Source organism: Cornus florida, unplaced genomic scaffold (assembly GCF_030987335.1).
Source record: "Cornus florida cultivar Cherokee Brave unplaced genomic scaffold, ASM3098733v1 CherokeeBrave_3.0.0_Hap2_Chr11, whole genome shotgun sequence".
NCBI classification, from domain to species: Eukaryota; Viridiplantae; Streptophyta; class Magnoliopsida; order Cornales; family Cornaceae; genus Cornus; species Cornus florida.
The window spans coordinates 119,052,503-119,066,142 of NW_026775581.1; the positions used below are offsets into that span (position 1 = coordinate 119,052,503).

Sequence of the window (13,640 nt, forward strand, 5' to 3'; positions counted from 1 at the left end):
AAAAAATGTTATCTTTCCGAAGCTAAAATGATCTATTTTAAATTCATATACAACTTCGAAACCTAATTTCAGATTGTGGTGTGGAGAAAAAGTTTTGCCAATTAATATGATTTGAAAAGGTAAAAATGGTAAATTAATTATTTAAATAAGTCAAAGAGTAATAAAGTATTTTTAGTTTGATTTGAGGGTCTCAATTGTACATGGTTGTCTTTAACCCATGATAATAGCATAATATACTCTTCTTTTCTTTTTTTCTTTTAGAAATTATCACATAAATTGAAAGGTGACTTGTTAGATTAGGTTTTGCCAATTGCAGCATGATTTTACTTGAATTTAATTTTACTTGAATAAGAAAAAATTCAAGTTTAAAATATGGAATGAAATTCGATAAGAAACAAGATGATTTTTTTATATTATAGGTGTTAATGGTAAAAGCAGAAAGTATATTTTCCTAAAATCAGCAACAATATCTTTAAGAATCATGAAAATATAGGAATAAAATCTAATCACTAAAAATTAGATAACAGAAAAAAATCAACTCAATCCGAGTTCAATTTGACCACAAACAATTTTTTTTTTTTAAAATCTGTTTTCTTCTTGTAATACTGATCCTTGAACAATGAAATTTGGTCTATAAATAACCTGTGGGTCAATTTTGATTGGTTAGGTCAATTAAGTCATTGGATACCTTGCCAATTTATTTTTATTTTGCTAGCTGTTTCTCTTCAAAATTGATTGTTGTTTTGCAATTTACATTCAAAAGATTATAGAAAAAACACAACATCAAGAAGAGCATGTCAAACAGACAAAGGCATTATATGATGCAATATGTCCACAACTGCACCAAAAATAAAAAAATAAAAATAAAAATAAAAAAAATGATTGGCATCATAATAGACATGAAAATGAAATTGAATAATAAACAAATAGAACATGTTCACTCATAGTAACTCCCAGGAACCAGTTGTGAAATTCATCATCCTCTTCTTCTAACAGCTTTCACTGAAACAGGCAATTGTGGTTTTTCTAGCTAGCCATCATCATAATTAAAGCCTCCTAATTCAAACTTTTGCATTCTCAGAGACTTTTCACTTCTCTTCCTTTCCCTTCTCCTCAAGGGTGTCAGGTTTCTCTTCCTCTGTTTTCTTTTCCTCGGCCAATATTTCAGGTGTTTGGATCTCTGTAGTGACTTTCTCTTCTTCTGTTTTCTTTTCCACGGGCAACACTTCATGTTTTTGAGTCTCTGTAGCTGAAATCTCTTCTTCTATATTCTTCATTTCAGGTTTTTGGGTCTCTGTAGCTAGTTTCTCTTCTTCTATCACTGTTTCTCTAGGTAACATTTCTGGTTTTAGGGTCTGTGTAGCATCAATTGCTTTCTCGGCAGAGGGCTCTATCGTTGGTGCTATTTCGGTAGTTGGTGCAACTTCTATTGCTTTCTGGGAAGATGGCTCTGCCGTTGTTACAGCTTCTATTGCTTCCTCCTCTATATCGGCCTTTGAAGGAGCATCGACAAAAACAGGTGTTGTGGGCTCCTTCACCACAGATTCGGCCTTTTCAGCTTCAATTGGTTTGGTTTCGGATACGTCAATAGCCTTCTCAGTTGCTGATGGTTGTTCTTGTTTTACAGGCTCCAATGTTGTCTTGGCATTTTCAGTTGAGTCCTTGCTTTCATTCTGCAGAAAATTAATATTTGCAAATTACAGCTAAAATACTAAATGTCCAAAATGTCAAGTTAATGGCTTCAATCATCTGATCATTCAACTAAAAAATTTTCTAAGTTAAGAAATAATTAGACTTGCCAATTTTGAAAACTAATTACCTAGACAACGCTTTACTTAGATGACTACAATAGTAAGTGTTGTGAAATTAAAAATGCTTTGCTTGCTAATCAGAAAGGGCACAACACAACCTCACAAGGGAAAGATTTATACTTAACAACGCAAAAGATAAATGCAAGAGAAGAAAAGGAGTATTAGGGAGATTAGTGAGAGTTCAACAATCATCACCGACAAATATAACAGATCCCAAACAAGAGACCCCATTTGATCATATCTGACAAGCAGAAGATCTCAGATTGTACTCGGGGGAAATTTGTTGTGCATCCTACACCATCACTTTGGCATTGAATGGTGCCCACCAGGGCACCCCATGCTGAAAGTTGCAGAAGTGACTCATCAAGTACAAAATCAAATATTCAAGGAATCCCAGATCTAGGACCTAAAAGTTAACATTCACTACCGAAAAAAAAATGTAAGGTTTCCGCCCTCCATGAAAATTTCCCAATTACGACTATTTTCCCTTCTGCTAAAATATTTTTCACAGCATTAATACTCCGTACATGTTTTAAGTTTTTAACTCAAAACAATTGTTTACAAATGGCTTATTCAAATGCTGAGTGACACATTATTTCAAACTGTGTTCCAAATCAGCATCTACGAAAGACTGAATGGCTAACACAAAGGGCCTACTCTAGTGTTAAAGGACAGATGAATTCAACGAAGAACCTTCTCCGTAAAATAATGACCAAATAAATATCACTCTTTGGTATAATCACCTCTTATATGGGAAGGTGGCTGCAACAAAACAACCCCATTTTAGAAATCTCTTGCAGTCAGGCACGGACCTGTGGTGGACTCCGTGGTGGCAAATGTCTCCCACTGAATTTTTATTTTTATTTTTATTTTTATTTTTTTTGCTATTATACCCACTAATTTTTCTTTTTTGAATTATATACTTACAAAATTATTTGATTATCTAAACTCAGCTATTGCCCTCCCCCACCCCACCCCATAACATTTTTTTTTTGTTAAAGGTCACCCCTCTCTCGTATACTTTTCTGGGTCGTCGGGAAAAGACACGTCACACTCTCCAAGGGATCAAGAGAGAGGAAACAACAAAAGGCGGACGGACATAAATAATACTAGTATTAAACTTTTCATAAAGAATAAGAATTAACCATAGGAAGATACTGGGAGACAATTACAAAGAGGAACTACTTACCGAAAAACATAACAAAGAGGAACAAACAAGTGGTGGAGCCCTGACTAGACCTCTATGTTTGTCACCATAGAAGTATCCAACATAATAATATTAAGAATCATTGCATTGGTTATCCAGCGCAACAGGCTCTAATCATAGCAATTAACGAATTTTTTTAATTACAAATTATAATCAAAGAAAGATTAACAAACAATTTTACACACAGAAAGTTGTGTTTGGCAGAAAAGAGAATCTTTATAAATCGACAAAATACTACACAACTAAATAAATAAATAGATGGACCGACTTGAATAATACATTATAACATAATTACATGGGTCATCCTTATTAATTCGAAAATTATATTAACCTCCACTAAGAATAACCAGATTTCATTTCTTTTTTTTTTTTTTTTTTTGGGTACCAGAATTAAAGGACAGAATCTTTCATGTTTAAGTTTTGGGCCTGTTAAATTAAATGAAGAGGTTTGATTTATAAAAATGAAAATGACGGAATATTTTTGGTTTAAATTGGTTGCATTTTACATTTTTTTTTTTTTTGACCCAGTGTTATTGTACTATCTTAATTATTCAATAGTTGTTTTTTTTTTTTGGGCTCTAAGAACAATACTAATCCCAAACAAAATACACAAAATACTTATGGTCTTGTCATGCAATTTTGATATATAATTTAAAATCCCACAAATTAGAATATAATCAACATAGACACAAATAACTGAAATCGCCATTTTTAAAAAATAATAATAATGAATTTATATATATGATTGATGTCTAAGACACCGATCATAGCAATTATTAAATAATCCATGTAATTAAGATGTGCATATGTGTGTGTATATATATATGATTGATACCTCTTTGAACAAGTGACTGAGAGATCGACGCTTGCTTCCATTTTCTTCAACTATCTCATCATCATTGATCTCTTTGTCTTTCTTAACAACACCACCTTCTTCTTTCGCTACTTCGTCGTTCGCCTCCTCCGACACCACAACAGCCTCCGTCACGGCGACAGCCTCCTCCTTCACCGGCTCCGGTGGCGGCGCTGGGGCTTCGTCGGGATTCAACACCTTCGGCTTGGTCGCACAGCCTCCCATGATCTCTTGGTATTTTTTTTTTTTTTTCTCCTTCTCTCTCTAAAAATCTCTTACCTCTCAGTTTTTTTAGTGAGAGAATGAAAAATTTGAAGACGAAAAGGGGCGATGAGAGAGAAAGCAGGGGAGGGGAGTAGTAGGATTTTATAGGGGGCGCCAATTCAGCGTTCGTTGTTCCGACAAACGTTCCACGGCGTAGGAATTTTTATACTATATTTAAGACAGATAGACCGACACTTCATACTTTTTATTTAATTCCCTTTTTAATGAAAAAAATAATTAACAGGTGTAAAATTACGAGTCACGGGTTGTAAATTTTATACATCTATTTTATATTTAAGAATTGATAAAATAATATGCACTAGTATATACGGTTTCAGTACACACGCGCGCGCGTGAAGGACAAGTAATTATAATCGTGATACATTTTTAACCCCTCACCCAATTGAAAATTAATTAAAAAGACCATAGTGAGGAACAGAATAGAAAATTGTGTGAGGGGTGATATTGTAATTTGTTAATAATTTTAACAGGAGCGGTATTATAATTTTATAAATATATATATGAAAAATGTAGTATATTACTAAAAATATATATATTTCTATAGTTAGTAATATAATTTCCTCTTGTGTACTTTATTTTCTCTAATAAGTTAATAACCTTTCTATAGACGGAGTGTCAATATTCTTCCTGCTTATTGTCACAATATCCATCTAAATTTGGCTAAAATCTATGAGCATTAATTTGAATCGACAGACCTCTTAACAGCTATATATATATATATATATATACTTTTATGTTTTATTTATAGTTTCTTAAAATATTTAAATTTAATAATTTATATTTTGAACATTTAATTTCTATATTTGTCTACAATTGAATTTCAGGTACTTTTAAAACTAAATTCAAATCTCAATATATATATATATATACACATTTTAAGCAAAACTTTTTTTAAAAAATTTATATACATATGTAGTGTGTGTGTGCGGGGCTTTGGCTCAAGTGTTATTTTATAATTAATGTGTAAATACCATGTCATCATGCATTTACATTACACATATGGAGTATAACAACATTGTGACGCTCCAGAACAACATTCACTGAATTTACTTCCCCCCAAAAAAAAAAAAAAGCATTCACTGAATTTCTTCGATATATTACTAATATACTAGTGTGTGGGTGTCTATATATATATATATATATATAAAGAGATAGAGATGAATGGATTTGAAGGGACAGTGGACAGCCCAACGTGTGCATGAGTTGGCTATGTTACATTTACTGACTACACGCCTAACTATATTGTCCATTTGACCATGGGCTGAACCTGTTTGGTCCCATTATGTGGGGGTTAAATTGCTTTTAGGTATCAATTGAACTTGAGGACTGCCAGCAGCAGTCCGTGTGCAATTTTAGAACGACACCTAAAAATTAATCATAAAATGTATAATTAATATATATTTTTTATTTTTATAAAACTTTAAAATTTAATATTTTAGGATTAAATTAGCAAATTCTTACGTTTTTATTTTCTTTCTCGTTTGTATATACATGTATATAATCTTTATTATTTACCTTTTTGTACAATTCTCTTTATATATATATGTGCGCGCGCGCGTGTTTATATATCTATATCCAAATCTATATCTATATATACGTTATTATTATTATTAAAAATATAAAGCGTTTCAGTATTTTAATATTTATTTATGAATATAAAAAAATTATTAATGTGTTTAGAATAGTGTATATAAAACTCATATTACCTATTTACTATAAGTTTTTTAATAAAAAGAAATCTAATTAGATAAGAAAATATGTACAGAAAATAAATAATTTAGTCTAAAAAAAAATCTAATTAAATAAGGAAATATATAAAGAAAATAAATAATTTTGTCTCTCTAATGAGCAAGAAAATATATAAAACGAAATATATATATATGTCTTAGTAGATAGATAAAATATTCAATAATTATATTCATTGACTTGTTGAGTATTATTCATTACTTAAATTAAGTATCAGTGAATTGTAATGAAAAAAAATAATATTCTTGATTGTGATATTGTTTTATGAGTTTGAAAATACACCTACCAATAATTGGATTCCTATCGAAAAGTTTAATTAATAACTATTATATTTATCTCTTTTACCTTATATCAATTTTATGTTTATCGATCATTTTAGAATTTTGCTAATTATGAATTATAAAATAATTTTCTAATTTATTATTGTTAAAATTTTGTAAATTGTCGGCATTATTTAATCTAGTCAATTGTTTATCTTAATTAATATATTAGTGTGATTATTTTAAGAAATTAATTTTAATTACTATTTGAAAAAATATTTATTAACGTGTTTAGAACTGTTTCAATAAAAGTCAAATTGCCTATTTATTGTGAGTTTTTTAATAAAAGAAAATTTAATTAGACTTAAAATTTTGAGATTTAATCTTGAATCTGATGTGGTCATAGCTAAATACACATTAATATCTTCTATTTCAATACATATTATATTTTATTTTTTTATACATTTGTGTTTCCTATTTTAACAAACTAATAGAATGGTCAATTAAAGAAAAAGGAAATAACCGAATGGTCAATTAAAGAAAAAGGAAATAACGTCTCTCTCTATCTCTAATTTATTTTTCTCTACTAATATTTTTCATTATATATGCAAGTGTGTGTGTATATATATATATATATTATCTTCTACACTCTCTATATTTTTAAACTACTCTATATCTTTTGAGTATTTCATTAAATTTTAATCTTGAATAGAAAATACCAAATCAAAATACAATTAATTATGAAAAACTTTAAATAAATTATGTAAATTAGGATTCTTATTCACGAGAAATAGGTCAAAATTAGGGGTTTTATTCACAAGAGAGAGAGAGAGGGAGGGGTCATTCTTTCATGTTATTAAGTTATATTCGGATTTTTTCTTTTTTCTATATTAAAATATTTCCATATTAAAAATATTATTTTTACAATACACAAACCAGCCAAATCAGAATGAGCATTCTCCCATCAATAGGTAGTAGTTAAAGTAATACAAATTTCCCCCTTGGGTACCAAGTATGAAACCAAGTGGATCACCTAATTCAAGAAATAATCACAAATCAAAATCTGTGAAGTATAGCATTTTTCACAAAGAAAATAAATAATTTAGTCTAAAAGAATATTTAATTAGGCAAGGAAATATATAAAGAAAATAAATAATTTAGTCTCTCTAATTAGCAAGAAAATATATAAAAAGAAATATATATACATCTTAGTAGATAAATAAAATATTCAATAATTATATTCACTGACTTGTTGAATATTATTTATTACTAAAATAAGTATTAGTGAATTGTAATAAAATAAAAAAAATAGTCTTTGATTTTGATATTGTTTTAGGAGTTTGAAAATATAACTATCAATAATTGAATTTCTATTGAAAAGTTTAATTAATAAATATTATATTTATCTCTTATACCTTTTGTCAATTCTGTTGGGTTGTGGAGAGACCCCATTTAAACCACTATATTATAAATACATAATATTAAGAATTAGGAAAGAAAGGAAATGAAAGAATAAAAAATAAAAAATAAATAAAAAAGAGAAAGAAAATAATCTATTCAAATGAGTTTTTTTCTTCTTCTTTTTTAATAGTTCACATATGCGCGCGCACACATTATGATTGGTTTCTCAATTAATCATAAACGCAACTGTCTTTTTATAATTACATACACGATTGCAGTTAACAGTTCTCATTAAACTTTCTAGATGAACGAAAGTTCATCATGTTGATAAGATAAACTGTTACAAATAATTTCTTCGAATGACAATTCAATTTTTCAAATATGAAAAAAATAAAAAATAAAATAAAACAATGGCATCTAAGCAAATTGAGTATTGAGAAAAAATTCCTGTGATATTTAATTGTTCTCGGTGAGGTGATACATTGATGTACACAACTTTAGGTAGCCAGACAGATAACTGTAACATTGATTCCGGAAAACCAGATAGAAAATGAGAGAAAATAAGTAATGGTCACATCCCAAACGTGGGGATAGAATCATTTCTCATAGATTTAGGAATAAGGAGAATCTGGGAGGGGAAGAATTAAACAAGGACGTTAGTGTTTGGGGACAGCCAAATAGGCTGATATCATCATCCCTTAATTTGGGTGAATATATATATATATATATATATATATATATATATTGATATCAAATTTTGGCCCCTACATAGAAAAGTTGGTAGGCATGTGTTGTTGTTGTACACATGATTACAATCGTGTTGGCCATGTACTTTACTTATCTATGCTATACATTTTATTGATTGCTAAATTCATCATGTTGTGCCATCCACCTATAGAACTTTTCGAAACACTAAAAGTTATGTAAGCAGAGTGATTAGTGGTTTCAATATGTTTGTTAATTATTAAAAATATTTTTAATTATTATCAAATTTAACTTTAAACAATTTTTGAATGAAGTAAAAATTTATAATTTTTAAAATTGTTATACGTTGCCTTATAATTAATTGTTTTTTTTTAAAAAAACAATTCTGTCTTTTTATTACTTATTTTCTATAAAAACAATTTCGATCCTTATTTTATAAGGTAATTGTCAAATATACTAACATTTTATTAAAGAACAAATTGGGTGTTTGATACTGTTAGGCTTAATTGTAACAAATTAAGTATTACCAAACAGGTTTAATTGTAGAAAACAATTTATATAATAAAGTATCACTCTATTGACACAAGCCTTTTTTTTTTTTTTTTTTTTCTTCTTTTTGCTTCCAACTACAACGCCAAACGTGCCTAATACAATATAAGTAGTGCTATTAAGTAAGGGGAAAAAATTGATGGAGTCAAGGAAGCCCACAATCTGGCTCGTGACATGGCCTCTTGAGCAATATTACTTGTCTTTTTCTATTTTTTTTATTATTATTTTTAGTATAGTAATAAGGAATTGACCACATTTCCCCCCTTTTTTTTTTTTTTTTTTTGGAATTCCATCTTAATTATTTTAGATTTAAATTGAATAATAATAATAATAATAATAATAATATTGACTAACATATCTAATTATATGAAATGGAGAATTTTTAGTATAAAGATGATACATGATATAATTGTAGATAATTAATATATATAAATTTAAAAGTAGATAACTATACATATATCATTCATATTCACAATCGACACTATAGATAATTCAGGTTTGCACCTATGAGGCTATGAATTTACTGGACCCGCTAATCAAATGAATCTAACACGCGAAATCATCGGCTTTACAAGATTCTATTGGATTCTGAAGGCTTCGTTGCCTTGGTCCAGCTCCATCAGTAAACTGAAAAAATTTGTGGGTGATAATTGTTTCATGTCGATTTTATTAAATAGATCAACTTGAATATGTCAGGAATTTTCAACAGTAATTGGACGTTTATATTAAACGAGTTGTACGTATAATCTATTTAATGACTTATTTACTAAATATATACACACATATATATATATATATATATATTATTTAAATTATTAATAATACTCAATTAAACAATAAATACTAAAAAAATATAAGTTTAAATTAACCCAAATTATTAAATAGTCTCTATTCTACAAGAGTAAATTAGAAGACAGGAGTTTAAATAGTTATTTTGAAATTTAAATATAAATCTGTTTATGACATGTATACTTAAACGGATTACACGGGTTGAACTACCTCAACTCAAATATGACACAATTCACTAAAAAAGGTTAATCATATCAATTCGTTTATAACTTAATTAGTTGTTTTTTTTTTTTTATCCACCAACTGTTTGACAGAATGTCTAGCAGTCTAAAACAAGGAATATCACAGCAGAGACTTGTGAACAGCTCCAATAACACTCTTATTGTGTGGAGCAAGTGCTTTAAAAATGCTGATGATACAAATATTCTTAGTTAATAGCAAAACCTTGGTGATTAGTTACTTGCTAACCCTTTATATATTCCATTGCTGTTTTCTCTTGATGTTGAAGATCCACTAGTAAATGTTGTTACCAAGAAGTTGACCCCTGAATAGAAATCTTACCAAGTTTTGGGCTTAATTTGTTGTTAGTCAATATTTTGTCCTCTCCTTGTTGACTTCATGTGCATGGTAACTACACTAGTGCTAAACCACTGAATCTTGCTATGTTTGGTCTATTTTTCTGATTTAGAGATCTTTTTCAATGTAAGGTTTGTGTCTTGATATTTTCATGTAGCCTCTCCAATTCACTAAACAAGTAGCCTGAAGTGACTGGGCATTTTATTCCTGGTATCGAAGTCCTAACAGGAAGTTAATGTTTCAAACTTGAAGGTGCCAACAAGTTAGTTGATAAAGTCTCTAGAGGATATATAATGCAGAAGGTTAAAATTCTAAACTTTGGTGTACTCTGCATTAAGAGTCGATCATTGTTATCATTATTGCTAACAACTATTATAAAATTCAAAGAAAGAATCCATTGCTAAATATAACCTTTGGATTTCACTTGTCAAATACTGACAATTACAAACAACTACTCATTAATTCATAGCAGAGTGTGGCAGGAAGCATTGGAATAATTTCTTGCCTTTTCAGTTGGCTGGAAAAAGGAGAAAAAAAGAAAAAGATCTTTTTAGGAGTATGGCTATCTGGGATCATGAAATGGACTATATAACAGTTACACTTTGCTAATTGCTTATGTTTTCATTGATTTAACCAACACTCTTCTCTTAAAACATCTATCATGCATTCTTTCACTTGAAAGTTTTCACAATAAGATGCTTGGCAATTCTCATATAGCATATTTACAGGATAGTTCCTCTTCAAGCTCGAGTAGCTCCCATGTCCTTGGGTTCTATATTCTGGAACTTTGTTTTGTCTTCAACCATGAGCAAGTAACTTGCCTTGCTAAGACTTCTGCCAACTTGTTTCAGTGGCTACATTCTCTTTAAGTATAGTTTCACTTCATGTGGTACTTTACTTGTATTAGATGTTGTAGGACTTGTCTCAAGTAATATTTAACTGGCTAAGATCTTGATATAAGTTCTAAAATCTTTTGAATTGTAATAAAATAAAAGTAGTTCTTATTATTAATTAAATTTGGATAGCCTAATGGAGTAATGGTAAGCTCTCGATCACTTCACATCTTGGGTGTTGGAAGTTTGAATTTCTTTTAAAGCCACCCTCAGAGCATTTTTCGATAATTGCATTGTGCGCGTGAAAGGAGAAGACTGCATGTGCCTAGTGTGATCAAATTGTGGGATGTTCTAAGAGAAGAGTGAGGGTGCAGCAAGTACAAAGAAAACGAAGGGTAGGGGAAAGGCTCAATTGTACAAGATTGCATCAAGACAAGAGGAGCGCCTAGTTGTCGATTTTAACAAAAAAAGGGCACCCAATTGGGATGACAGCAACAATTACAGTCCTTGCATTGGGGGTCTTCTTGCGCGAGAGGGTACCCATAACAATTTTGAACGGAAGGATGTGCCAGATTCTCTATTAGAAGAATTATGGGATCTAGTAAAGGTATTTCTGGACTGATTTGCTATTAATTTCTGTGATTGATTTGTGACTGCATATATTTGTTTAGAAACCAAGAATTGAGGAGCATAGCTGTCTGCCAATGGAAAATTCAGCACAATTTTGTGATTTTAGAAATTTATTTAATTTTCTGTATTGATTTGCAGGTTTTTGAGATCATTCCTTCATTGATTGGACGTTTTGGAATTAAGATCTGTGCTTGGACTTCTATGGGACCTGCTGCTGTTCTCTTTTTAAGTCAAAATAATTTTCTTAGTATTGCACTCGATCATTAATGTTAATGGTTGCAAAATTTCAATGTGATGAATTTTCAGTTTTTAGTTCATTTGAATGTGTTACTTTTGATGGAATAGGAACTAACTGATGTAACAGAATATATTGTATGGAAGCACACTTAAAATGTGATGAATTTTCAATTTTTAGTTCATTTGAGTATGATCATTTGAATGTGTTACTTTTGACGGAATCTCTGTCCATTGTAAAGAGTAATCAAGGCAGTTTTGGCAAGTCTTAAATTTTTTTTTGTTTTTTTTTTTTTTTTCCTTGCAGTGATATACTGAACCTACAATTCACATATATAGAAATTCCAACAAGAAGTATGCAGAGAAATTTAAAATTCATAAAGCCATATACATACAATTAAGTGTCTAATATCAACAATTGAAGGTAGCTAAAGTAACATATGATCAACCAAATTAATATTCCACCAACACCAGAAATTAAATTCGTGTCTAGCTTATGCCCTAACTTGATACACACTAACGTACTAATCTATCTGATCAGAAGCTAAGAATGCATATACATCGGTTGCATCGTCGAACCACCATAGTAGCACATCGGATCATCCATAATCGCATTATCCAGAAACATACCATTGTCCAGAAACATACCAAAAGTTGGATCATCAAAACTGCTGATATCAATACCACTAAGTCCACTACCATCTTCTTCATCATTCATCATCGGTGGTATGGTTGGATTCTCTTCCATTACCCCAAACGTTGGATCATAAAAAATTGGAGTAGTATTTGTAGGAGTGCTGCTAGTGTATAACGTCATATGGCTACTAGAAGAAGCACCACCAACTCCAATACAGTCTTCATCGCCCATCATGTTCATCATCGAATCCGGAATTGAGAGATCGAATTATGGGTAATGATCCGGCACCTCAAGATCGCTGAAAAAGGAAATCGGCTGCTCCTCCAATGGCATGAAGTAATTAGAATGGGTTTCTTGTGTATCAAGAAATATGTTTTCCGTATTTTGGTATTTAGAGTTCAAGAATTGAACCCTACCTTTGATGGATTCAATCCTTTCTTCCAACTTGGTACAATATTCTCTCAATTGTTCCATAGACAGATTGTTAAACTCATCATCCGAAGTGGCAAACTTGATATTCTTGGTGGTCTCATCAACTTTCTTGTCCTCTACTTTTACAATTACTGAAGAAGTTGTTTCATCAGCCTCTTTCTTCTTCTTCTTCATCTTCTTCTTCTTTGGGTTGTCTTCCAAGAAGTCAGATAAATCGAGGGTCAATTTGCAACGATTTTCATTGGATTGTTGCTTGTACAAGGCGAACATACGCCGGATTGTATCAGGATCATTAGGCCACATGTGGGGCTACTGATCATCAATCAGACCGTGGTGGTCTGGACCATGAACTACCAAGCAGGCTTCAACATCGCAAAGAGTGGATAATTCGAACGCTTTCTTTTCCAAGCACTTTATTCTCTTCTGAAAACTAACGTAACGTGACTTTGCGTTAGTTATTAATTCCTTCTTCAATTTTGGCATCTTCTTCTTCTTCTGCATTCTTCTTCTTCTTCCTGATTTAGAAGAACGCGATGGCCCTCTGATCTCTCTCTCTCTAGACACCGGCGACCCCTCTCTCTCTCTAGATCAATTTGAAGAATGGTTAAATTTGGTGGCAGCACAACTATTTTATAACGTTAGCCCTCTTATCATTCTCTCTCTCTAAATTTTTTTTAGGAATTAATGCCTTA

General features: G+C 30.6%; 1 protein-coding gene across 1 annotated transcript; it reads right to left on the reverse strand.

Annotated features, from left to right (window-relative positions):
- Positions 1 to 795: 795 nt before the first annotated feature.
- LOC132285037 (uncharacterized) lies at positions 796 to 4,285 on the reverse strand. Its single transcript, XM_059787198.1, has 2 exons — positions 3,854 to 4,285; positions 796 to 1,673 (listed from the first exon to the last, which is right to left on the reverse strand). The coding sequence occupies exons 1-2, from the start codon at positions 4,094 to 4,096 to the stop codon at positions 1,089 to 1,091; spliced, it is 828 nt and encodes a 275-aa protein (XP_059643181.1). The 5' UTR covers positions 4,097 to 4,285; the 3' UTR covers positions 796 to 1,088.
- Positions 4,286 to 13,640: the final 9,355 nt, after the last annotated feature.

Bases quoted from the DNA above. Each gene is read 5' to 3' on its own strand.
- LOC132285037 (XM_059787198.1), bottom strand. From the start codon at position 4,096: ATGGGAGGCTGTGCGACCAAGCCGAAGGTGTTGAATCCCGACGAAGCC. The intron at 1,674-3,853 runs GTATCAATCATA...AATTTTCTGCAG, and splicing joins TCAGTCACTTGTTCAAAGAG to AATGAAAGCAAGGACTCAAC.